Source organism: Eurytemora carolleeae, unplaced genomic scaffold (assembly GCF_000591075.1).
Source record: "Eurytemora carolleeae unplaced genomic scaffold, Eaff_2.0 scaffold15, whole genome shotgun sequence".
NCBI classification, from domain to species: Eukaryota; Metazoa; Arthropoda; class Copepoda; order Calanoida; family Temoridae; genus Eurytemora; species Eurytemora carolleeae.
This window is the reverse complement of record NW_019396069.1, coordinates 320,955-347,504: the sequence shown is the minus strand read 5'-3', so window position 1 is coordinate 347,504 and position 26,550 is coordinate 320,955. Positions and strand designations below refer to the sequence as shown.

The following is a 26,550-nucleotide window of genomic DNA, read 5'->3' as shown; positions in this document are numbered from 1 at the left end:
GCCCTCCATTTATGTAATTTCTTTTTACCTTTCTAGCATAGACACTAGACAGTAGAAATTTAAGCATTATGTAAATGCGATAGCCTTTAAACTTTTAGCAAAGTGTTAAATAGTAATTAGTTGATGACATTTCCTGAATACCAGCCAGTTAAACTTTTGTAATCAATCGTTCATTACGTCATTGGCCTTATTTCAACTTGTAAGTTGCAAGAAATAAAACTTGAGAAATATATTTCATTTTATAAAATTAGTGTGAGATTTTAAACTGTGGTTAATTTCTCACAGCATAAATATAGTTTATACATTCAGATTCTCTATATAATATCCTTGGTCTAGGTCGCAACAGGATTTCACATTTTGAAGTTGTAATTTGAACGCCTGCGATTAAAGCTTAACCTTATCCCCGAGCTAACCACCTTTTAATGTCCCTTAGAGGCATAAAATGAACTCCCCCCTCCCTGCAACTACTCAACAGTTTATGTAGCTGAACATGCACACCTGTTATCTGGGGAGCGTATTGTAAAATCATATTTGAATAATATATGTTTAGTTTCAGATTCAGGAATATGAAAGAGGAAGGTTGTTGCGTGCACATTCGCTCTCATTCTCTGCATTCAAGGCATTCTAGGATTTAGAAACACAATTCAGAAAAGTGAAATTTTGTTCTCCTCTCATGTGCGTGCATAGTGATGTAATAAAAGGCCCACAAGGTTGTTAGTGTGTACTGAGCTATCCCTGTTAGTTAGTGCATGAATAGATGAAATGTAACAATTTACAGAATATATTTACCAAGTGTACCAAAAAGATGGATGAGACCGAGAGTAACGCGTCCAACCCTAACCCAGCTCCGTCAACAAATCTATCCACCCAGGAGGAAAGAACAAAACCATGCAAGGTTGTGGATGGCAAAGGAAACCAGTTCCTAAAACCAAAATTTCAAAACTTAACCAAAATATCTTTAGGCGAAGATACTTATACAATAGGTAGGCAACTCACACTGTTCACATCAATCATTTGTAGTATTGTCAGGAATGGGATGTGCAAGGAATATTACGGGGCATTTAAGGGAATATATTTTGACATATTAGGTGATGTAATTTTCTTTAAAAGATGGGAATTTATTTAGGAGACAGATAATGAGATTTATAGAGATATTAGTGGATATCACAGATATTAGGGGATATTACAAATATCAGGAGATATTACATATATCAGGGGATATACAGAAATCAGGAGATATTACAGATATCAGAGGATATCACAGATATTACGGGATATCACAGATATTAGGGGATATTACAAATATCAGGAGATATTACATATATCAGGGGATATTACAGATATCAGGGTATATTACAGATATCAGAGGATATCACAGATATTACAGGATATCACAGATATTAGGGAATATTACAAATATCAGGAGATATTACATATATCAGGAGATATCACAGATATCAGGAAATATCACAGATATTAGGTGATATCACAGATATCAGTTGATATCATAGATATCAAGGGATATCACAGATATCAGGGGATATTACAGATATCAGGGGATATTACAAATATCAGGAGATATTACATATATCAGGGGATATCACAGATATCAGGGGATATTACAGATATCAGGAGATATCACAGATATCATATATTACAGATATTACGGGATATCACAGATATTAGGGGATATTACAAATATCAGGAGATATTACATTTATCAGGGGATATCACAGATATCAGGGGATATCACAGATATTAGGGGATATTACAAATATCAGGATATATAACATATATCAGGGGATATCACAGATATCAGGGGATATCACAGATATTAGGGGATATTACAAATATCAGGAGATATAACATATATCAGGGGATATCACAGATATCAGGGGATATCACAGATATTAGGGAATATTACAAATATCAGGAGATATTACATATATCAGGGGATATCACAGATATCAGGGGATATCACAGATATTAGGGAAAATTACAAATATCAGGAGATATCACATATATCAGGGGATATTACAGATATCAGGGTATATTACAGATATCAGGAGATATCACAGATATCAGGAGATATTACAGATATCAGAGGATATCACAAATATTACGGGATATCACAGATATCAGGGGATATCACAGATATCAGGGGATATCACAGATATCAGGGGATATCACAGATATCAGAGGATATCACAGATATCAGGTGATATCACAGATATCAGAGGATATCACAGATATCAGGTGATATCACAGATATCAGGAGATATCACAGATATCAGAGGATATTACAGATATTAGGGGATATTACTGATATTAGGGGATATCACAGATATCAGGGGATATTACAGATATCAGAGGATATTACAGATATCAGGAGATATCACAGAAATCAGGAGATATTACAGATATCAGAGGATATCACAGATATTACGGGATATCACAGATATCAGGGGATATTACATATATCGGGGGATATTACAGATATCAGCGGATATTACAGATATTAGGGTATATTACAGATATCAGGGGATATCACAAATATCAGGAGATATCACAGATATCAGGTGATATCACAGATATCAGGTGATATCTGTGATATCAGGTGATATCTGTGATATCAGGTGATATCACAGATATCAGGTGATATCTGTGATATCAGGTGATATCACAGATATCAGGTGATATCACAGATATCAGAGGATATCACAGATATCAGGTGATATCACAGATATCAGGAGATATCAAAGATATCAGAGGATATTACAGATATTAGGGGATATCACAGATATCAGGGGATATTACAGATATCAGGAGATATTACAGATATCAGGAGATAAAACAGATATCAGAGGATATTACAGATATTAGGGGGTGTTACAGATATGAGAGGACCTTGTTGAATTTGATTAGGTTGTTGAATTTTTTTTTCCATTCCTTATATTGTTTAGTTTTCGTAAATACATTAAACATGCGTTGATACAATAATGAATCTTTTACCAAACATTCAGATTATTAATCAAAATATGTTTTTAGGGAAGACTACTTTGGAATAAAAAAAAAATTGATATTTAATAAACGAATCGGAGAAGAATTTCGATCGAAATTTCAAGAAACAACAATTTTTTTTAAATTCTAATTTTGTATTCGAATATATATGTATGATGCTCTAGGAGTAGTATTGCAACAGTTGACCTCTAAACCTGCCCTAGGCTTTTATTTGACCTAGAACCTTGAATATTATTTCACACATAATCTGGTACTTTTTATCCAAACACCGTCGCGTATATGTTGGGGGTTTCTCCAATCTTTGTTCACAGTCGTTGGATGAGAATGAGTTTTTGGCCCTGGTTTACAAAATATGCCTGGAATTTGCATAAACAACTCAGTTCTAATTATGTGCATAAAGGAACGAAGTTTTTGACACAAACTCAAAACCTTTTCCTATCCATATATCTTTTCAACCTGATGGTGTAATCATTTGACTATTTGATCTGACAGAATTCATGGTCAAAGGTTTCAAAATATAAGGATTAACAAATATGAGTTTGTGGCGAAAACTTAGTTTTTTAGTTTTACGTACAAAATAAATGTAATATCATCACAAGTCAGTATATCCTATGCCCTCCAAACCCGTTTTATCATATCAAATCTCAACATATCTTTTCCTATCACATTAAGTCCTGTTCAGTCCTATCCTATCCTATCCTGGCCCAATTTACCCTATCCTATTCTATGCCATCCTGTCCCTTTATATCTTATCCTATTCTATCATATCCAACCATGTCGTTTCAGAACCTATCCAGTTCTGCCCTAAATTAAATTTAGTTTGTTTTAGTAGGCTGGTATGGCCTGAAAGTCACGATTTTTCAGTAAACCCAGGATTAGAATGAGTTGACAGGGAGGGAAGGACATTGGTATAGAAATGAGGGGTAACTTTGGGGGATATATTGTGTTAATTGATGGGAGAAGGGGTTATGTTATATTTAAAGGGTCTTTGTTAGTTTATTTTAACGCATATTCCAAGATTTAAAAAATAGAGAGGAAGTACATGGAAGCAGACAGGGAGGGGCATAATTGAGGTTCAAATCAGTGGCCATATGTCGGGGCAGGGGGGGGGGGCGGAGGGGTTGGTGTTAAATACATTAGGATAAATTTCAAGGTTGTTTGTTGACAGAACTAAAAAATCAAACATTATCCACCCTTATACAGATTTATATACAGAGAAAGATTACAGATGGATAGATTGATAATTAGAGAGAAAGAAAAATTATTTTAATTAGTTTTTAAGAACCACAAATTCCATTAATTGAGAGAAATCTCTTGTTTTATCCAACTTTAGATAGTACAATATAACAAAGTAGATCCATAAATACAAACAAATAGATAATAGTTGATATAGCCCATATATAAATCGGTCAGTTTATATAGTTCCGTTTGAAATGCTTATAATACATTCCTGTGAATTTAGTTCATTTTTCTGAGCACTCTACGGAATTTAGAGTTCTGGTAAACAGTTTAGGTTTAGTTCCGGTTTAAAATTTAGGCTAGGTTTTGGAAAAGAGTTTTGGAGAGGTTCTGGTAAAACACTAAAATTAGGAACTGGTGAAGAGTTTGAATTAGGGTCTATTAAAGAGTTTAAATAAGGATCGATCGTAACATATGAATTTAAAAGTTCTGGTCAATAGTTAAAATTAGAATCTGGTAACAAATTTATTGAAAGGTTTTGGTCAAGATTAAAATTAGAATCTGGTAACAAGTTTATTGAAAAGATTTGGTAACAAGTTTATAGAAAGGTTCAGGTAAAGAGTTAAAATTAGGATTTGGTAACAAGTTTATTGCAAAGTTCTGGTCAAGAGTTGAAATTAGAATCTGGTAACAAGTTTAATAAAAGGTTCTTGTAAAGAGTTAAAATTAGGATTTGGTAACAAGTTTATTGCAAAGTTCTGGTCAAGAGTTAAAATTAGAATCTGGTAACAAGTTTATTACAAAGTTCTTGTCAAGAGTTGAAATTAGAATCTGGTAACAAGTTTAATAAAAGGTTCTTGTAAAAGTTAAAATTAGAATTTGGTAACAAGTTTATAAAAAGTTTTGGTCAAAAGTTTAAATTAGTATTTGGTAACAAGTTTATTGAAAGATTTTGGTCAAGAGTTAAAATAAGAATCTCGTATCAAGTTTATTGCAAAGTTCTGGTCAAGAGTTGAAATTAGGATCTACGATTAGCCTGCACAAACCGTATCAAATTCGTTGCTAGGGTTTTCTCAATATTGAATAAAGACGTGTTGTTCATGTTTAGTTGCTAAGTTTTACTGAGATTGGTAGTTAAGGTTTAGTGAAGGTTTAGTGAAGCCATTTTCTGAGTTTATGAGTATCCATCCTGGACAAGATAGGTTCCAACACGACACAAGATCCTCCAACCCACTTCATATCTTTTCTTAACAACCTTCAACATCTATCTATCTATCTATCTATCTATCTATCTATCTATCTATCTATCTATCTATCTATCTATCTATCTATTAATCTAACCATCAAACCATCTAACTATCTATCTTCACTTCATCCAATTTTTAACTCTGCGAAGATTTTCCTTCTCATATATCTTACATTCTTAAAAATGGCAGCCTACTCATTCATCTTCCCACACTGTCCTATTCTACAATAGATAGATCCAAGTGATACATGTGCTGAATGAACCAACCAAGTCTGGTACCAAAATACGAGGGTGTTTGTCCTGGATTCAATAATACAAATTCAAGGGTTGTCATTTCTTTACTTCAAATTTATCTTTTATGGGCTCTAGAATGCTCTAACGTTTTTCAAAAGAATGTATATATATATTATATATATTTATATAATAGTTCTTGTCCAATTCAGGATAGAGTAGTCCCGGTCCGCGGAATAGAGTAGTCCCGGTTCAGGATAGACTAGCCTCAGCCCAGGACAGAGTAGTCTCAGCCCAGGACAAAGTAGTCTCAGTCCAAGACAGAGTAGTCTCAGTCCAGGATAGAGTAGTTCCAGTCCAGGATACCGTTGTCTCAGTCCAGGATAAAGTTGTCTCAGTCCAGGATAGAGTAGTCTTAGCCCAGGACTGAGTAGTTTCATTCCAGGATAGAGTAATTTCAGTCCAGGATACCGTTGTCTCAGTCTAGGATAGAGTAGTTTCAGTCCAGGATTGAGTAGTCTCAGTCCAGGATAGAGTGGTCTCAGTCCAGGATAAGGTAGTCTTAGTCCAGTATAGATAAATATCAGTCCAGGACATAGTAGTCTCAGTCCAGAATAGAGTAGTCTCAGTCCAGGATAGAGAAGTCCAAGTCCAGGATAGAGTAGCCCAAGTCCAGGATAGAGTAGCCCAAGTCCAGGATAGAGTAGTCCAAGTCCAGGATAGAGTAGCCCAAGTTCAGGATAGAGTAGCCCAAGTCCAAGATAGAGTAGTCCAAGTCCAGGATAGAGTAACCCAAGTCCAGGATGCACCAGTTTTGTTCCAAGAAAACATATCCAGAATGCATTAGTTAAAATGCAATTATTTCTATTTTTGATCCAGTTTATAATATTCCTGCTCCCCAAATACGAAAAACTAAAACTTTTACTCACAAATAAAATCTTTTGATTAATTTATTCATGACAATATTACAAGTGCATCCATTAAAGTTCATTTGGAATACTAAATTCATTTATTTTATGAATATACATGTATGTATGTATGTATATATATATATAAGGTTCCTATGAAATATAGGGCAAACTTAATTTAAAATTGTTGTAGCACGATACATCTATATATAAATTTGGCTTGTCTGTTTGTCTGTTAGAAAACATTTGTATTTTATACAATGTGTGTATATAAATGTAAATTATGATTGGTTCCGTCATACTGGGAATATTTAAGGATTATACATTCGTCTCACGCAGTTCTATCGTTCTATCTAGTGTCTATATTTAATACTATCTATCTATTTATACTTCTATACTTTATACTATGCATGTAAAATCTCATATTTTTTATTATCTTTATATAATCATTTCCTAATATATCTAATTTTACATAAGTTCACCTCTCTTCATGATCAATGAAAAGAAAAGGTTCCTAAGCCCAACTCTACAACAGTACTTTTTTCTACAAATATTTTTTATTTTCCGTGGGAGACGAGCTCCAAATAAATCCTGCTTCTATAGATGTAATTAGAAATCAAATTAACAAATTGCTTTAGTTTAATGACCATTTTTATTTATATTTATGGTATTTAATTTCTTTAATACACTTCTATTTCTATTGAAAGAACGTCCCCTGATTTTTCACTCCCCATATATATCACCTTATTTTATAGTTTCCATTTCCATTTCTTCCTATTTTATGTGTATAATCTCCAGTATAGAATTAGATCAGCAGTTCTGCAGTTTTAGACGATTTTTTAAACACGCAGAACTTTAGAATAGTTTATCAATATTAAATTAAAAATAAACGGAATCAAAAATTGCAATTTAAAATAAGGACGTGTAATTTAAAATACCACTGCTCGAGCTACCATCTATTTTTACATTATTTTCCTTGAGTTCAAAGTTAGACTGTGGTCTGATTGTATCTTTGTTAGAGAGGAAAGCATAAACTTTTACATTTAACCTTAAACTTTGCCCATTTGTTTTCAGTAGCAGTATGGGTAATTCAGTACAGTCGCAGTACATTTATCTGAGAAACACAACTAAACATATTTAGAATATGTTTTGTATTTAAAATTTAAGAAAAACTACTTTACTTTTATTTTAGTCGGAGTTGCCGGGACGGATAAACAGGATCAGGATGGAATCAACTTATCAGGTTAGATATATTAATTAAGTTAAAGAACGGATAAACAGGATCAGGGTGGGATCGTTTTATTATGTTATATCTAGATTAGAAGGACGGATAATCAGGATCAGGGTGGGATCATCCTATGAGGTTAGATCTATGATTAGAAGGACGGATAATCAGGATCAGGGTGGGATCATTTTAATAGGTTAGATCTATGATTAGAAGGACGGATAAGCAGGGTCAGGGTGGGATCATTTTATTAGGTTAGATCTATGATTAGAAGGACGGATAAGCAGGATCAGGGTCGGATCATTTTAATAGGTTAGATCTATGATTAGAAGGACGGATAAGCAGGATCAGGGTGGGATCATTTTAATAGGTTAGATTTATGATTAGAAGGACGGATAAGCAGGCTCAGGGTAGGATCATTTTATCAGGTTAGATCTATGATTAGAAGGACGGATAAGCAGGATCAGGGTGGGATCATTTTAATAGGTTAGATCTATGATTAGAAGGATGGATAAGCAGGGTCAGGGTGGGATCATTTTATTAGGTTAGATCTATGATTAGAAGGACGGATAAGCAGGATCAGGGTGGGATCATTTTATTAGGTTAGATCTATTATTAGAAGGACGGATAAACAGGCTCAGGGTGGAATCAACTTATCAGGTTAGATTTATTAATTAAGTTAAAGGACGGATAAACAGGATCAGGGTGGGATCGTTTTATTATGTTATATCTAGATTAGAAGGACGGATAATCAGGATCAGGGTGGGATCATCCTATGAGGTTAGATCTATGATTAGAAGGACGGATAAGCAGGATCAGGGTGGGATCATTTTAATAGGTTAGATCTATGATTAGAAGGGTGGATGAGCAGGATCAGGGTGGGATCATTTTAATAGGTTAGATCTATGAGTAGAAGGACGGATAAACAGGCTCAGGGTGGAATCAACTTATCAGGTTAGATTTATTAATTAAGTTAAAGGATGGATAAACAGGATCAGGTTGGGATCATTTTAATAGGTTAGATCTATGATTAGAAGGACGGATAAGCAGGATCAGGGTGGGATCATCCTATCAGGTTAGATCTATGATTAGAAGGACGGATAAGCAGGCTCAGGGTAGGGTGGGATCATTTTATTAGGTTAGATCTATGATTAGAAGAACGGATAAGCAGGATCAGGGTGGGATCATTTTATTAGGTTAGATCTATGAGTAGAAGGACGGATAAACAGGCTCAGGGTGGAATCAACTTATCAGGTTAGATTTATTAATTAAGTTAAAGGACGGATAAACAGGCTCAGGGTGGGATCATTTTAATAGGTTAGATCTATGATTAGAAGGACGGATAAGCAGGATCAGGGTGGGTTCATCCTATCAGGTTAGATCTATGATTAGAAGGACGGATAAGCAGGATCAGGGTGGGATCATTTTATTAGGTTAGATCTATGATTAGAAGGATGGAAAAGCAGGATCAGGGTGGGATCATTTTAATAGGTTAGATCTATGATTAGAAGGAAGGATAAGCAGGATCAGGGTGGGATCATTTTATTAGGTTAGATCTATGATTAGAAGGACGGAAAAGCAGGATCAGGGTGGGATCATTTTATTGGGTTAGATCTATGATTAGAAGGACGGATAAGCAGGATCAGGGTGGGATCATTTTATTAGGTTAGATCTATGATTAGAAGGACGGATAAACAGGCTCAGGGTGGGATAATTTTATCAGGTTAGTTGAATTGAACGGATAAACAGGATCAGAATATATCAATTTATCAGGTTAGATCGATCTATTAGGTTGGAATTATTATATCTGATTAGATCTTAACATTTGGTTAGAAAGACGGATAAACAGGATCAGGATAGGTTCAATTTAACAGAATCAGGATAGCTTCAATAAATCGGTAAGCTAATTATAGTTATATTGCAATATACTTCTTCTTTTCAGAGGAAAACTCCGTTGGAGCATTCAGGGTTATCCGTAGATCAGGAAGATGGAAGAAAAACTCCATCAGTCCAAATCCATCCTCACAACCCTCAGATAGTCAGAACCAAGGTAAACTGCTTTTCTTGATTTTTTCTCTTTTTTTACTGAAACCCCATTGAAAATGTGTGGGTTCGCATGATTCTCTAAACTATGAGGAATATTATGCAGATAAGAATTGTGTGATGTACCTTGTTTGTTTCCTTTTATTGCCCTCAACAAGTTTACAACTATCAGAGAAAAACGAAGAACCCAACTATAATCCTTTTTTCGTTTGGCCTTTTATACTTATCAAGCTAAAATTTTCTTTTTATTAAAAATTACAGAACTAAGAATTGCATTTAAAGAGACTGTAAGCGCAATTTCAAGTGACCCTCCATGCAAATATGTCAATGTCCGATTTACAACTTTGAAAGCTTTTTCTGATCAAGTATGAATTAGATGTAAACATTTTTGTTTCTTTAAACTATTTATTTTCATTTGCACTTTCTTTCTGAAAACGACTTGCGCATTCCTTGTTTAAAAGAAAAAACGCAGAAACTCACAGAAATAAACACTTTTCGAATCAGAAACACGACAGTTTCTACCACATTTCTGATCAGATAAAGGTTTCAAGGGTACCGTTGTAAATCGGACGTTTTGCTATCTTTGCATGGAGATTGGAGAGTCCCTTGAAATTTCGCTTACAGTCCCTTTAAAATTAATGTATTGACCCAATAAAACTAGATTAAACTCATTTGTTAATTATCATTATGATAGCGCAGCAGTGTAAGAATGATTTGACAATTAATTACATTGAATAGATATATCAAGTCATTTATAGCGCTGAAGGGTTTATCTAACTCTAGTTAGCGTTCTTTAATTACAAGATGTCCCAGGGATATTTTGGTATTTTGTTAAATATAGTTATGATAAATTCGTTGAACTCTGGCCTTTAAAAATTACTCCCAGAAGGAATGGAGTTTTAGCCACAAATTTTGATTTTCAAATCGCTATATCTTTGCATCCTGATGGTGCTAACATTTGATATTTCAAACTATTATTATTTGATCTAATATAATTGTAGTTTGAAATATCTAAGGTCTCTGGCATTAAAATGCAAAGATATAGGGATAAGAAAATCAGAGTTTGTGACAAAAACTCAATTCCTTTTTGGCGATTTGCACCTTTAAAAATAGTGTTCATCTGAATCCCATTCAAAATTGCAATTATCCTTGATCACATCTTTATGAGATCTATCTTGCTTCTTTAATTGCAAAGATTTTACTGTATGTCTCTGAAGGTAGTAAAAACGAATTTTATATTTAACATCAAAATAAACAAATTTGTCTCAGTAACAGATACCCCATAAAATCTGCCTTGTAAAAGATTTCCAAACCCTTAATATCTTACAGCATATTTCTCAAACTCCCTGAATCTGAAATTATTAAATTTGGTCCGCGGCCAATTTTCTGCTTTTCAAAATAAAATTCTGATTAGCTGTACATTTTACAATTATTAGAAATTTTATTTTCAAGCACGTTAAAAATATTTCGAGAGAAATTCTTTTAAATAAACTTAAAAATAGAATAATAAAAATGACAAAAATTAAATTTGCCAGTATTACAAATTTTTTAAACATCTTGACTAAACAATTTGACCCTGTTCAATTATTCCATTTTTAAATTCACCACCTGGCTCAGATTCATGCCTAGAATAAGAAGTTGAAATAAAAATAATTCATAAATAATTTATTTTCATGTTACCAAAACTATATTTCTTTCCTTTTTTATTATTGTTTGTGGTGAATAAACATTATTGTTATTTTTGATCTTATATTTATGATCTTAAATGATGATAAAATGGAAACTCTCTGCTGCTGCACTGTCCAAGATACGTAGTTTATCTATGACTGCAGTGTAGAAACTCAGTGGGGTTTCCTTTAATAAACAAGTCAAACAACATAAAAGAGAATAAAGAGGAGGGGGTGGGGGTTTTCTTTGGTAAAAAAAGACGAGAGGGATCATGGTTTCTTTAATAAGAATATAGAGTTTGGGAGATCTTTTATAGGGAAAAGGAAGAGGGGTTAAAGGTTTTGTAAGCGTAATTCCATGCAAAGATGGCAATGCCTGATTCACAATTGTACCCTGAAAACTTTTATCTGATCAATAATATGGAGGGTATTGTCGTATTTCTAGTGTTTCATTCTGATAATTTCTATATGTTTTCCTGCAGTATATAAATGCGTATATCACTTTTGTAGAGAAACCACAATTAAAATAATCGGTTTTAAAAGTTATAAACCTTGATATCTAATTCATACTTGAGTAGAAAAAGCGTATAAGGGTACCATTGGGAATTGGCATCTTTGCATGGAGGGTTGCTTGAAATTACATTAACAGTGTACAAGGACAAGGAAAGAGGGGACGGACGGGTCAAAAGTAGATGAGGGAGAATATATGATTTCTTTGGTTAGGGAAATGGAAACTTTGGTATAAAATGCAAAAATAAGTTAAAGTGTAAAGATTTTGCTAATATTATTGTAATGTTCTTCTGTCCAATCACGCCCAGAGAAAGGTTAGAGTTTAGAATGCTGATGGACTAATTGTTTAGGAAAGTTAACAAAACCCTAAATATTGGGGATAAAGGTCCACAGTCGGTTTTCAGAGTTTAATCAAAAAATTGTTTCATTACTAACACTTTGTAATAAAAAAGAGATAATATGACTGGAGTTTTTTTGTAGTTTCCCTTTAGCATTTTCTGTTTACTTCCGAATAAAATATAGAAATAATTCATTTCTTTTTTTATTATTAATTTTAGTATAAGGTGTGTGTAATGTTTACATACATAAGAAGAGAATAAGTTTTCATTAGCTTTTAGTTCATCTCTCTATCTCTTCCTTTCCTCTAACATAATTACATGAAGAGAAAATTGGTTAGGTATGGAAGGGGGGGGAGGGGTAGTAGAATTGAATTATTTTAGAAATATTCTTAAAGATCTTTATTATAAAGAAAGAAATATCTTTATTATTATAATTAGCCATTCTGTATCTTTATTCTTGAAAAGCATTGGAGCCTTAAACATTAATGTTTTAAACAATAAATGAGTTCGGATTTTTAAGATCATATTGCTTCGGGATGTTGCCGTATATTTTTATTTGTATTACTTTTTGACAGAAAGTATCGATATCAACTATCAATATTAACTAACTCCTAACTTCTAAACTATGAATTTAAAAAACTTAAACTCAAACCAAAACTTTTGAACAAATCGGAAAAAATACATTTTTTAATTTACGTATTCTCCAGAGGATTTTAGTTCAGTCTACTCTAACCCTGCAGAAGGAGAAGGAGGAGTAGGAGGGGAAGGTGGAGTAGGAGGGGGTGGAAGGGGAGAAGGGAATAGATTGGATGGACTCCCAACCCCAGACTCACCGCTGGCCTGTCGAGAAGCTAATCTTAGGTAAAATATCTTTCTAATAATAAGATTGTGTCCTATAGGTATTCTTTAACATGTATCTACGCATTTGTTTTCTAGATGACTATTCAATCCAATAATCTATTTATCCTTCATAATTATTAAAAAAAAAACTCAACTATTAAAACGCCAAGTATTTATACAGAAATCTATAAATTAGCCATATTACATACTTTTTTTCAATTTGATTTGACAAATTTTTCTTTTCCATGTTTAGCTCACGAGGAAGAAGTTTCAAACTTTTTATTTTTTGTAGATTCCATAAAACAAGTTCTGTATATTTCCACCTTAAATCCTACTCATTTGAATTCATTAATTCTTCACAGTTTGACTTGGTTTGATATTGTTGCACCAAGCTAAAAACGTGTTTTGCAGATCGCCAAAGGAAAACTATTTATGCAAACAAGTTTCTATTCACAACTATATTCCTACTTATCTGTGTAATTACTGTTTATGTTAAATTACAGTTTAAAATTATTTACTGAAGCTTCTGAACACTCCAGAACCAATGGTATCATACATAAAGATGTTGACGATAACTGAATAATAAAGTTTAAGATTTAATTTTAAATTGGTTTCTAAATCGATGTTGGGTTGGGTCAGAGGAAAACATGTTTAAACATGTAAACTCTTGACACAAATTAAAATTTGTTTTGGGATCCCTTTATCTTTGCAACCCGATGTCGTAGACCTTTGATGTTACAAATAGTCTAATTTTGAAATATCAATGGGCTATCGGGGTGTAAAGTTATTTTGATTAGAAAATTTGAGTCTCCTATACAAGAGGGGAAAAAAATTGATATTTAGACATAGGATGTGTCCCTCTTTTTGTGAAAATAATTATAATCTTCTAGCATCTTTATTCTTTATGATAGTAAAGTAATCCAGTGGCCGAATTTAAAGAATTTGAGCGGCTTAAATATGGTTGGTTCTACTTAAAATTGTATCAAATGTTTCAAGATTTAAGTCGGCGCTTAATTTAAAGCGGGTTTGGGCAGATTTAAACCGCGGCTCAAATTCTTTAAATTCCATCTCAGATAATTTAGGCTAAAGGCTCTGTTGGCGGGTTTGAGTTCGGACATAACACACTCTGATCTTCTCTACCAGCTTCAATACATAGGAGAAGTTCTGGCAGTTGTAGCAGCAAAAGCAGAGTAAGCAAACGGGTTGGTTCAACAAAAAAGGACAGGACGTTTATGGGGGAAGAGGGTTGCAGGACTGAAGGGGGGAGGGGGAGGGGGAGGGAAAAGGGGGAGACGGAGGAGAGAAGAGGGGAAAGGAAGCAACGTAGATAATGAGAGTTTTAAAATAAAAAATGCATATTTCTTGATAATTCCAAAAAGTACAAGCTTGAAAATAAAAACGCAAAACATGATTATCAATTTCATTTTCAGTGAACATCTGAGACAAGCTGATAACACAAGGTTTTTATAGTGCATATAATACTTTTGGTAGATGATTATAAATAGATAGATAGATCAATAAACCATGAGCTGACAACCTTACATTTTCTTAATATAAAGTAAATGTGTATTTATGTTAAATTCAGGAATTTTCACGAAAATATGGCACCAATAGTTATTTTCAAACAGTAGTAATAAGAAGATGGCAAATTGTCATTTACTAATTTCTTAGAAATCTAATTATGAGAAAACCTGTATTAACATTAAGTGGTGAATTGTATATTGTTTTCAAACAAAGATATCCTGTTTCGGAATATTTACAAAAGCATATATTTTTACCCAATTTAGGATGTTTTTCGACAAACATTATAGTTTCTTGTCTTTTTTAACATAATTATTTTTCAACCCCGTTAGTTAGACCCTGTACCAGTAAAATAAACCTCGGCTGTAGATGTATTCACCTTTGATGCAGTGAGCACCAGAAATCTTCGGAGTAAAGTGTCCTTTATATATCTTTAACCCTATTTTATTTTTGTAATTCGTGTTTTCTAACTAAAAATTTAGTTTGGTAAAAATATGGAAAAGTATTTTATTCCAGAATTTTACAGGCAAGTTTTTTTAAACTTACAAAAGACTTAAGAATCATTTATTTACCCTATTGTCACTTGATTTTTTTCAGACATTCGGTGTTATAGTTATATTTATCATTGATTCCTCACTTACACAAAGTCACAAAGTCATTTATGTACACAGTCAAAGTTTAGTGTTTCTGTTATTTTTTTTTCGGAAAGTCCTGATTTTGTTTTGATGTGATTAGGAAAGTTAAACCGACAAAGGTAGATAGTAATATTTGTAAGTCACAGATTACGCATAATAGGACCATTGCAGTGAGGCCATTAAATATCTTTCTTGAGATTTCTTAAACTGCTATTTCTAAAGACTAGTTTCCCGTATTCTTTATGAAGTAACACCCTGGTTCAATGTAAAACGATTATAAGGCTATTGCTTGGTACTATCTGCCTAATCTATGGAACCATTCCTTTATTTCTAAAAATGTTTTATCTTTATAGAGAGGATATAGAGGATGATTTGTCTGAGCTGACCAGCGAGGCTGTACCGGATGAGGTCAGAAAATGGTTGGCCTCGACTTTCGCGAAGCAGGAGCAGGTAGAGTGTGTGTGCAATATCTAATTTCAAACGAGATGTCAATCTTAAACTGATTAACAATCCCATTCTTAAACTGAAGTGTTAAAAAAAATATATTTTAATTATTTTAATCAAAATATATTTCTATCAGGTGATGAGGCGGACTGAAGAACGACCAAGTTTCAAATCTGTTGCCAACGCTATTCGCACAGGAACCATTATCATATTTATAAATAATTCAAGAAATCTCTGTCTTTTCATCCGCCGTGATTCATTCTATAAGCTCAGATAGGGTTTAGAGAAATAGATTTAAGCTAAAACTATTATAAAAATATCCGACAATAAATCATGTTCACTTCAATTGTTGTATTTTTCTCACTTTTTTAACAAATCGAAATTTATATATTTATCTTAAAATAAGTATAAGAAAAGATTCACAATCAGCAAAAAACATTACAAGAAATTCCATTTAAAAAGTTCCCTATTTTGCATTTATTTTGCTTTTCTTACTTAGTTTCTATGACGAAGACAAAAGATTTGAAATATAAATTACAATTTCTGGGAAACTGTAAATTTTTCTCAAAAGAATTAGTGGAAATTATGAATAGCAGCTCAACTCTTTTGAATACTATTTTCGAGAAGAAAAAAAAATAACTTTTAAATATCTCAAATAATCAAATAATTTAAAGATAATTGTAAAAGAATATTTGAATGATTAATTTAGAAAATATGTTTATTTTGGTTCAGGAATTTTTATTGAAAGAATTTACCGCAGGATTTCAACCTCACAACTAATGCTCATACCACCAGATGTTCAAATATTTCTTGATGTAAGTAAAGAATACTTTTTTCAACATCAAATTTTGTTTTATAGTTTTTTATTTCATTTTTCTCTACTTTCCTGTTGTTGGGAAGTTTCTGTTTTCCAGGAATAGATTTTTTAATTAAACACTTTACTTTAGGGAAAATAAATAGTTTTTTTGAAAAGAAAATTGTTGCAAAAACTTATCTTATATGGTGATATTTTCAAACTTCCCGTCCCTTCAACTCTTAGTAACCATGACAACCCGAAAATGCGTCATACTTCTAAACTTTGCACTTTTTTCTCTAAATATCAAATATTTACACCTTAGGTTGCAAAAATATAGGGATCAGAAAATTTGTTTCTGTGATGACTGTTCTGTTTTTTTCTGTATTCTTTCTAACCTGTAAAAAAAACGTTTGTTTGACCGAATATTGGTATACTGTATTCTTGTGACGCTCTAAACCTACTTTTATTACGGGGATCATCGAACATATTCCCTATAGTCTTGCTTTATTTGCATATAAAGAGCAAAATGTGAGAACTTAAATGAGTTTTATAACTTTCCAATGCAAAGTCATCTTTAGAAATCCTAAGGGGGAAAAGTCTGTAGAGGGTGTCGTTAAAAAACTTGATAAAAAAGGAAAAATCATTCGCGTTAAAGACTTTCTTCGGCTTTATAACTTACAAGCTTGGGAACCCAGCTTTGCCTGGATTTTACGATACAAAAGTCTACCGTTTGAATTAAAGAGAACATTCTCCTAGTTACCCTGTCAAAATTTGGGACATATTGGTGCAGGGGTTCCTGAGTTATGATCGGACATTCAAACAAAAGACAGACAGACAAACAGAGATTTCTACTTTAGATTTATATGTAGATACATTTCTACTTTTAATGTCAGAAGGTATTCTATAGCATCATACAGTTTTTATTTTTGTTAAATTGGAATCACTAAAGAGACTGACTGTTCCGAAAAAAAACTCAAAATTTCTCATCTATTCCTCCATAAATAATATTTTATTACACCAAACAATATGTTTTCTCATTTTAGAAAGTTGATGACTGGAACTTTGACATTTTCTCCTTTGCTCGAGCTACTAAAGGCAGTCCTCTTAAATTCTTAGGTGAGGACTTTTTTAGATTTGTTTAGGAAAAAAAGGAAGTGAAAAAATAGCACCTGGATGAATATTTTGAAAACTCTTGTTTAGTTCATATTTCAGGAATAAAATAAATTCCTCTTATTTGAACTTTAATTAGTGATGAGATGAAAGAAATTTGCTCTCAATGATTCTATTTATGTTTAATTTATTAAAAAGTAATTTAATTTGATTATTTAGTTTAACTAATCCTTATCAAATACATTATATTCAAAACAGGGAATAGGAATAAAGGGAGGGGAAATGGCGCTGGTCTGGCATGAGAAAGCCAGTCCCACTGCTTTGGAGACGAGTTCGTTATTACACATGCACACTCTTTTGGTACAGACAAACAACATGAAATTGCAGAACAATTTCGTCAATTATAATTAAGCTTGAATAACGAGTTGTTATTTGTAAACTTTATATTCTTTGCATGAAAATTTGGTTGACAGTGTTGACTTAAATAGACTGTACAAATACCGAAATTCTTGGGTACTGTATGTACACTACTTCGGTTAGTTATCACATACACACACTCTTTTGGTACAGACACACATACATGACGTTTCCGCCCCTGAGTCAAAATTATTGATTCATGGAAGAACATCTTAGATAAGTAGTAAGTACAGCATTATAGATATTTTCAAACATTTAACGTTTCTAATCTGATAATTAATTATAAATTAATTATAAAAAATCTTATCTGACTTTTAATATTTCATTGAAGATTCTCCAATAGACTTTATAAAAATACTTTATTTGAGATTTCTAAAGTTAAATGAGATTTTTAAACTTAAAAAATTTTCAACATTTTTTTTTATCAAATAAACTTAACACATTCTATCTGAGACTTTACATTTTTCTCGTTTCTTATCGGAATTTCATCAAGCTATTTCATAAAGTCACATTTCTCATCAGAGTCTTGATATTTTCGGCATTTGAGTCATATATCGTAAATTCTGTCATAAACTCTTTAAACTCTTTTTAAAATTAAATTTTTATTTAAGGCTTTGATGTTGTGTTAATTAATTCCCAAAAAGGAAAACTTTGTTAATTTCCTTCATGGTTTATAATAAGCCTATCCAATGGGAGAATCCGTTCTTCAACTTGAAGCTTATGTAGAACCATAATCCATAAAACGAATACAAAATTGATTCTTTAATTTTATTGAGTATTTACTCCTATTTATTGCCACCATTTATTTGCTAAAAAAAAACAAAATCATTTTTTATCGCGATACAAGAATGAAATATGAAAGTATTATACACCTTTTTCTCTAGATCAGGTTAATTACCTATTTTTCTTTTAATTTAGGTTACCATCTGCTACAGAAGCATGGGTGTTTACATAAATACAAGATTCCTCCGTCAACCCTGGAGACTCTTCTCTCCCACCTTGAGATAGGGTACACCAAGAACTCTAATCCTTACCATAACAACCTCCACGCTAGTGATGTACTGCAGACAACACATTGGTTTATCTCCCAAACCGGTTTAAAGAACTGGCTCTCAGATCTAGAAATATTTGCTCTTCTGTTCTCCGCCATTGTTCATGATTACGATCATTCAGGAACTACCAATAATTTCCATATTCAGTCAGGTTCAAGTCTGGCAATATTATACAATGATAGAGCTGTATTAGAGAACCATCATGTGGCAGAATTTTTCAGGTACAGTGGTCGGTTTTTATACCAATACAATGAAGCCGGTATTTCTTTTTAAGTTTTGATTCCAACAACTTTTTTCAAATTACAAGTTTACAAGTAAACAAATAGAATCTATTGATTGAAGCTTCTCTTTGTTTACATTTTTATGTGTATCATTTGCTGTTTAAAATCTTGGTAAACATCGAAAATTAAAATCGAAAGTCGTCTTCCTTCTATTTTTTGTGCGAAATGCATTTTTGGAGAAAGTTAGTTAGATATTATCAGTTTAATTTAATAGGTATTTTTATCACAATTGACTTCTTGACACTTTAACAAGTCATCGGGTCTAATAGATAATTGATAGGTTTATCAAACATTGACACGAAAAGATTTGTGTAATTAAAAATTGGTGTAATAATAGCTCCAGTAGGTTCGTTTATTAGAGTATCAAAAGACTAGTATGTGTGTTCATCTGAGTTCTAGTACTGGTTCATTACTGTTCCAGTAAATTATTTCATTATTGTTCAAGTTTGTTTGCCCATTAGAGTTCTAGTAGGTTTTTTCATTAATGTTTTAGTATGTTAGTTCATTAGATTTTAGTAGATGGATCCATTAGCGTTCCAGTAGGCTAGTTCAATAGCGTTCCAATAGGTAAGTTCATCAGCGTTTCTGTTGTTTGGTTAATTTATAGGGTCCCAGTATTTTGGTTATTTAGAGTAACAGTAGGCTAGTTCATTAGAGTTCGAGTTAGGTTTTTCCTTAGTGTTCCAGTAGGTTAGTTCATTATAGTTCCTGCAGGTTAGGTCATTAGAGTTCCAGTTAGGTTTTTCCTTAGTGTTCCAGTAGGTTAGTTCATTATAGTTCCAGCAGGCTAGGTCATTAGAGTTCCAGTTAGGTTGTTCCTTAGCGTTCCAGTAGTTTAGTTCATTATAATTCCAGTAGGTTAGGTCATTAGAGTTCCAGTTTGGTTGTTCATTAGTGCTCCAGTAGGTTAGTTTATTATAGTTCCAGTAGGTTAGGTCAATAGAGTTCCAGTTTGGTTGTTCATTAGTGCTCCAGTAGGTTAGTTTATTATAGTTCCATTAGGTTAGGTCATTAGAGTTCCAGTTTGGTTGTTCATTAGTGTTCCAGTAGGTTAGTTTATTTTAGTTCCAGTAGGTTAGGTACTTATAGTTCCAGTTTGGTTGTTCATTAGGCTCCAGTAGGTTAATTCATTATAATTCCAGTAGGTTAGTTCATTAGAGTTCCAGTTTGGTTGTTCATTAGAGTACCAGTATGTTAGTTCACTAAAGTTCCAGTAGGTTGGTTTATTAGAGTTCCAGTAGGTTAGTTCACTATAGTTCCAATTGGGTTGTTCATTAGAGTTCCAGTGGGTTAGTTCATTATAGTTACATTAGGATTGTTCATCAGAGTTCCAGAAGGTTAGTTCAATAGAGTGCTAGTAGGCTAGTTCATCAGAGTTCCAGTTGGGTTGTTCTTTAGAGTTCTAGAAGGTTAGTTCATTAGAGTTAAGTACGTTTGTTAATAAGCGTTCCAACAAGCAAGTTAATTACAAGAGTTCAGTAGGTTAGTTCATTAGAGCTTCAGTAGGTTGGTTAATTAGGGTTTTAGAATATTTGGGGATAGTCAAAAATCAAAATGAAAAAATCTTTGAAGAAGTATTGTCTATTTATTAGGTTTTTTAGTAAGCAACTACTCCAAATTAACTGAATTTAGGCGTCACAGTCTGATTTTCAAATTTCTATATATTTGCAACCCCATCAGGTGCAAAGATACAGGAATTATAAAATTTTAGTTTGTGCAAGAAAAACTCCGTTCCTTTCACCTAAACTCAGTTGGTTCGTTATACAAACAATACTTGCTAAGAATGATTCAGTATAAGAAGATTAAGGCTTAGAAGGAATTCAAATAATCTGAGATTTAACTAAGATTATAAGTGCATCAGGCAAATATTTTTTAATGTTTGAATAAACCAAAGACGGATAAAAAAGTAAAAATATGATATCCTAGGACGATGTATGAGAACGATTGCAACATATTGAACAACATGTCCAGGACGGAGTTTAGGGAGTTTAGATCTCTTATGATAGAGATGGTTCTACACACAGGTATACGTTAACCCTATCCAGGGTGTACTATTATTGTCTAACCTCTAGGGGGGGGGGGGGATTACACCACCACCGATGTGATTTAGCTGAGAAGTTTTAGGAACATTTAAAAATAATAAATATATTTTTAATTTTAGCTTACATACGTGCGTTCAAATTTTAACTTTTATCTTATTTTGTAATCCTTTTATCGTTGCAACTAGGGATGTTAACGTTTTCATTTTTTTGAAAAACGATCGTTTCGTTATGAAAACAACGACGAAAAATCGAAAACGAAACGATCGTTTTTAAAAACGATCTTTTTTTTTAAAGTTCGTTTTTCAAAATTATCGTTTTTTTAAACTCGTCGTTTCGTTAACGACGACCCTTTGTTAACGATCGTTAACAAAGAGAGGAAACCGACCTGAAGGGCATCTGTACTAAACATTGAGCAGTTTTTAAAAAAATATCAAGAAGTTTTAGCTCCCAACAACTGTCTAACTACATGTTAGACGACAATCAATAAAGTTGCATGTAATTTTTTTCAAAACCGACGGTTTTTATAAAGTTTTTTGTTTCGTTAACGATCGTTAACGACAACCCTTCGTTACAAATCGTTAACGGTGACCCTTCGTTAACAATCGTTAACGGCGACCCTTCGTTAACGATCGTTAAAATAATTGTTTTCAAAAATGATAGTTATTCGTTTTCTTAAAGTTCAAAACGATTGAAAAAGGAAACAAAACAACCCTCGTTGCAACTATAGTAAAGTTGAACAAAGGAACTGATCTGATGGCATAACTTAAGATCTACTACTTGATCTAACAAAACTTTTAGTCTGAATCATCTAAGGTCTTCGAAATTGGGTTGCAAAGATATAGAGATTAGACATTCAGAATTTGTGGCAAAGACTCAATTCCTTTTATTAAAAATTAGAGTTTGCGGTGTTCAGTTCCTTTGTATTTTTAGCTATATATTTTGATTTAAATGAAACCAATCGCGGTTGTTATGAACTTTTGATAATTTTGTTTTCCCTTTTTGATTTCTGTTCTTTAAGATATGTCAATGCACTTCACACAGTTAAAGTCGATGAAAACCTTACTTCAGTCTACAACAGACGGAAACAGGTAATAATAAATTATACCTTTGATTAGCCTGAATTGAATTTTTTTCAAACTGTATTTGACTGAAAGCTTCTCGAAAATTAAATTTCTCACCTAACTATGACTTATCTACAGTGACCCACTGGTTGCAATCAAGTACCGATGAGAATTTTTACAATTACTTTTTATAAACTAAGGATAAAACAAGTGAATTTTAGTTCTAAAAAGTACATTTGAGTTTGTGAGCTAAAATCAAAGCCCAAGGCGATGCAACACTTCAAAGCAGACCTAGCCTAGAAAATGTATTCAACTTTGTACAGCAGTCTGGATCTATGATATCATGATTTACCAACGACTAAAATAGTAATCCCAGTAAGCTGTAGTGTGAATTTTCAAAATTAGTCATTCTTGTCCCAGCTTTTAGATTATTCTAAAATAGAAGAAATATAAAAGTTTTCCTTTCTATGAATGCCAATGGCGGATTTTGTTTATAGTGGAAAAGGAAGTTCAATTAAAATTTTTTTCCTATATTTAGGGGAGGGGAGGAGACCAACCACAACAATCTCTAGTCCGAGCCACACTCGCATCATTTTCTCGTCCGAGCCACCTCGAAATCCTCGTCCTTCCAATATTATCCTTTAAAAGTATCTAATTCTCCAAATCGGGCCACGTTAAAGTCATAAACGAAATATTGATTTTTTTAAATCGAAAAAAAAGTTTTACAGTTCAATATCCTTAAAAATGCATTTTTGGATATTTCAGGCATAGAATGCTTAAACTAATTTCGAGTTTATAGAACTTTAATCTTTTTTGTTAAAAATAGCAAAAACCATAGAATTTTCTCGGGTGGTTCCATGGGAAAAAATGATGGGCAGAGGTAGAATTTGACATTATTCTCATAGCTTTAAACGGTCCAACATGAAAAAATCATTGTAATACTTTAGTTTATCCATTTAGTATTCCCTAAAGTGACCAGATTTATATAAAAAAAAATTTCTCTGGGAATTAGAAACTTTAAAACACATAATTATTAAAGAACGAGGATTTCGAGGTGGCTCGGACGATAAAATGAGGAGAATGTGGCTCGGACGAGAAAATGTTGTGGATGGCCTTCCTCTCCTCTTTCGGGTGTGCAAATAAAAATGGAAATTTAATGACGACTTTTGAATTTTTACAAACATCCTTTCGCATAGTAAACTATTACAAATTCTGGAAATTCCAAAATATGATCAGCCTTTGACGTCACGTAATTCTCACGGTTTTTGGAGCACTCCGTATATGTTATGCTGAATAATTTAGTAATATTGTATTTCACTATATTGTAGTGTGGATAAAACCAAAGTGCTCAGTCTTCTCCTTCATTCTTGCGATGTGTCACATCCAGCAAAACGGTAAATAAACTATTCAATGATTAGCCCCCCTCCCCCCCCCCCATATCCGACTCTCCTATGTTTGAAAATATTAACGTAATTCTATGTATTCCTGATGAATGCACATATGTTTCAGTGTTTTCTTTTAAAATGTAGGAACAACAAAATCTGAACTTCTAGTTCTCGTTTAATCATTACTTCAAAGAAGAAATACTTAGTTTGAAATCTTTGCGTTAACTATTTTACGCCCTCCCTTTTTGCATTCAGTATTAAAGAAGAAAATTGCAAACGAAGAACTTTAAAAATTTTCATTTACAAAATACAGGATTCTTTGAGTGTTTTGTACATATTTTATTATACAATGAATAATAATAAAATGCACGTTTAAGCTGATGTGTAAAATGTTGCTTAAACGATTGGTGACCAAGTATATATGTATACGTTTAGGTGGGATTTACAACACCAATGGATCTTTAAAGGGAGTGACCGGCTATGTAAAGTAGTCAAACTGAGTATGCAGTGTTGTGGAAAACTTCTTTCGGATTCATTTGAGAGATATAAAACTTTTTAAAGATCTGTAAATCCTGAGTTTGCGCGCTAATTCGACATTCAAAACTCCTACTCTTCAGAATTAGATTCTTTTTAATCATTAAATAACGACGACGAAAAATATAGTAAGAATTATACAGTAATCTAATTATATGGTTAGGAACATATTCTCAAAAGAAATGTGTCAATAAATCAATGCTAGAATCAATCATTTTGTTTTCATCATTATATTGAATTTCTCATTTTCCTTGAATTTATTCGCAGATTTCTTCAAATTCTTCAAATGTCGTCTTTTCAATAATATTCCAGAAAATCTGCAGAAAATCTTTGTGAAAAATGAGAAACCAGAAAAATGAGAAAATAGAAACTAATAATTGAACAAGATTACTTATTTTCGATGATAAGATCAATTTTTATTTTCTCAAACTGTTCCTAAACAATTAATTCGTTTACTGTAGAATTTTTTTACATTTTATGTCGTCGTTATTTGATAATTAAAAAAACTAATTCTGAAAACGTATCCACAACACTGAATACTCAGTTCAACTACCTTACATAGCCGGTCACTCCCTTTAAGTTAAGCTAATGTGAACAGGAGTCAAGTAAAGGATGGGTGACCAATACATATTAATATGTTCAGGTGGGATTTACATCACCAATGGACTGCAAGATGTATGGAAGAGTTCTTTCGACAAGGAGATATGGAACGTAGCAGAGGATTAGACTTCTCACCACTTTGCGACAGGAAATTCATCGTTATTTCGTAAAGAAACAGAATTTTGAAATGAATCGGTAATTCGTATAGAAACAGAATTATGAAACTAATTGTTATTTCGTAAATAAACAGGATCTTGAAAATAATCGGTATTTCGTATAGAAACAGAATTATGAAATTAATCGGTATATCGTAAAGAAACACTTTTAAAACGTTTATTTGACTTTTAATCAAAAACTTCCAAATTTTAAATGCAGAACCGAATTAAATTTAGTTTTCATATTACATAAACGTAAATTATTTGATTTAAAGAGATGGGGAAAAAAAACCAAAAAAGAATACCCTCTTCGTTATATATTAATCGTATAGTGCGAGATACAATCAAGATACAAATATTACATTTTGTATCTTCTACCAACTTCCATTAAGGAAAGTCAACGATTTGGAATACTCTACTAAATTCGTACCGACCTGGCCTTACCTGTACAAGAATTAATTCCGCCCCGTGATTGGCAATATTTTAATAATTCATAAAAAAAAGACATCTGAAAGATAATTTTCGCCTTGATCGCCTAGCTTTTCCTATGACTTGGATTTATAGTTATCCAGTTGGGAGTGTATTTATATGTATCCAGTTGGGAGTGTATTTATATGTATCCAGTTGGGAGTGTATTTATATGTATCAAGTTGGGAGTGTATTTTTCTGAGAACTGAATGATCCATTGGGTTTTCGCTAATCAGTTCCAACAGTTTCTATTATCTTAACGTTAGTTGAAAATATTTTCTACTACATGGTGTCCCAAAAAACATGAGAATTTAGTGACGAATTCGATATTGTCTAATAATATCTAATTTCAAAAGCGATAATATTATTATTCCAAAAAAAACCTAATAATAACTTTTAAGTTTTTTTTTAATGAAGATTAATTTGTTTGTTTTTATTTCTGTTAAATTTTGGACGTGAAAGGTAGTATTTAATATTACAATACATAATATAGTATATGAATAAAAATCAATAAAGCAATGCACTGAGTTTCTCAAATATTCAACGCGTCGGTTTTTCTTACAATATATTTATATACAAAAGATACAAACTTTAAATCGAACGATACTAATACAAACTAAATATTATGAATCTAATCAGTTCTATCAAACAGGAGACATTTTACATTTTCATTTTCATCGTCTCACTTATACAAATTAAATATTGTTAATCAAATTAGTTTCGTCAAATAGGGGAATTCTTCAAGGGAACCTTAATTCAAGGGAGCTGAATCACAACTGTCTTTTTTCCCTCTATTTCGCTCCACCCTTAGTTCGCATTCTACCCCACGCCCTGTGAGCTG

At 32.5% G+C, this 26,550-nt stretch overlaps 1 protein-coding gene across 2 annotated transcripts in view; it reads left to right on the top strand.

Annotated features, from left to right (window-relative positions):
- The first annotated feature begins 554 nt into the window (after window positions 1-554).
- Window positions 555-26,550, top strand: part of LOC111711754 (calcium/calmodulin-dependent 3',5'-cyclic nucleotide phosphodiesterase 1A) — a 30,944-nt gene continuing 4,948 nt past the window's right edge. Inside the window, exons 1-15 of one of the 2 annotated variants that reach the window (XM_023486183.1) lie at window positions 555-983; window positions 7,778-7,828; window positions 9,753-9,860; window positions 13,076-13,229; window positions 14,291-14,398; window positions 14,639-14,668; window positions 15,718-15,814; window positions 15,945-16,005; window positions 16,541-16,623; window positions 17,648-17,720; window positions 19,050-19,404; window positions 21,391-21,488; window positions 22,525-22,594; window positions 23,896-23,961; window positions 25,130-25,234. In XM_023486183.1, the coding sequence (XP_023341951.1) occupies window positions 758-983; window positions 7,778-7,828; window positions 9,753-9,860; window positions 13,076-13,229; window positions 14,291-14,398; window positions 14,639-14,668; window positions 15,718-15,814; window positions 15,945-16,005; window positions 16,541-16,623; window positions 17,648-17,720; window positions 19,050-19,404; window positions 21,391-21,488; window positions 22,525-22,594; window positions 23,896-23,961; window positions 25,130-25,234 (1,685 nt within the window). In that variant the 5' untranslated portion in view covers window positions 555-757. The remainder of the gene's footprint in view (window positions 984-7,777; window positions 7,829-9,752; window positions 9,861-13,075; window positions 13,230-14,290; window positions 14,399-14,638; window positions 14,669-15,717; window positions 15,815-15,944; window positions 16,006-16,540; window positions 16,624-17,647; window positions 17,721-19,049; window positions 19,405-21,390; window positions 21,489-22,524; window positions 22,595-23,895; window positions 23,962-25,129; window positions 25,235-26,550) is intronic. The other variant, XM_023486190.1, reaches the window with a different exon arrangement.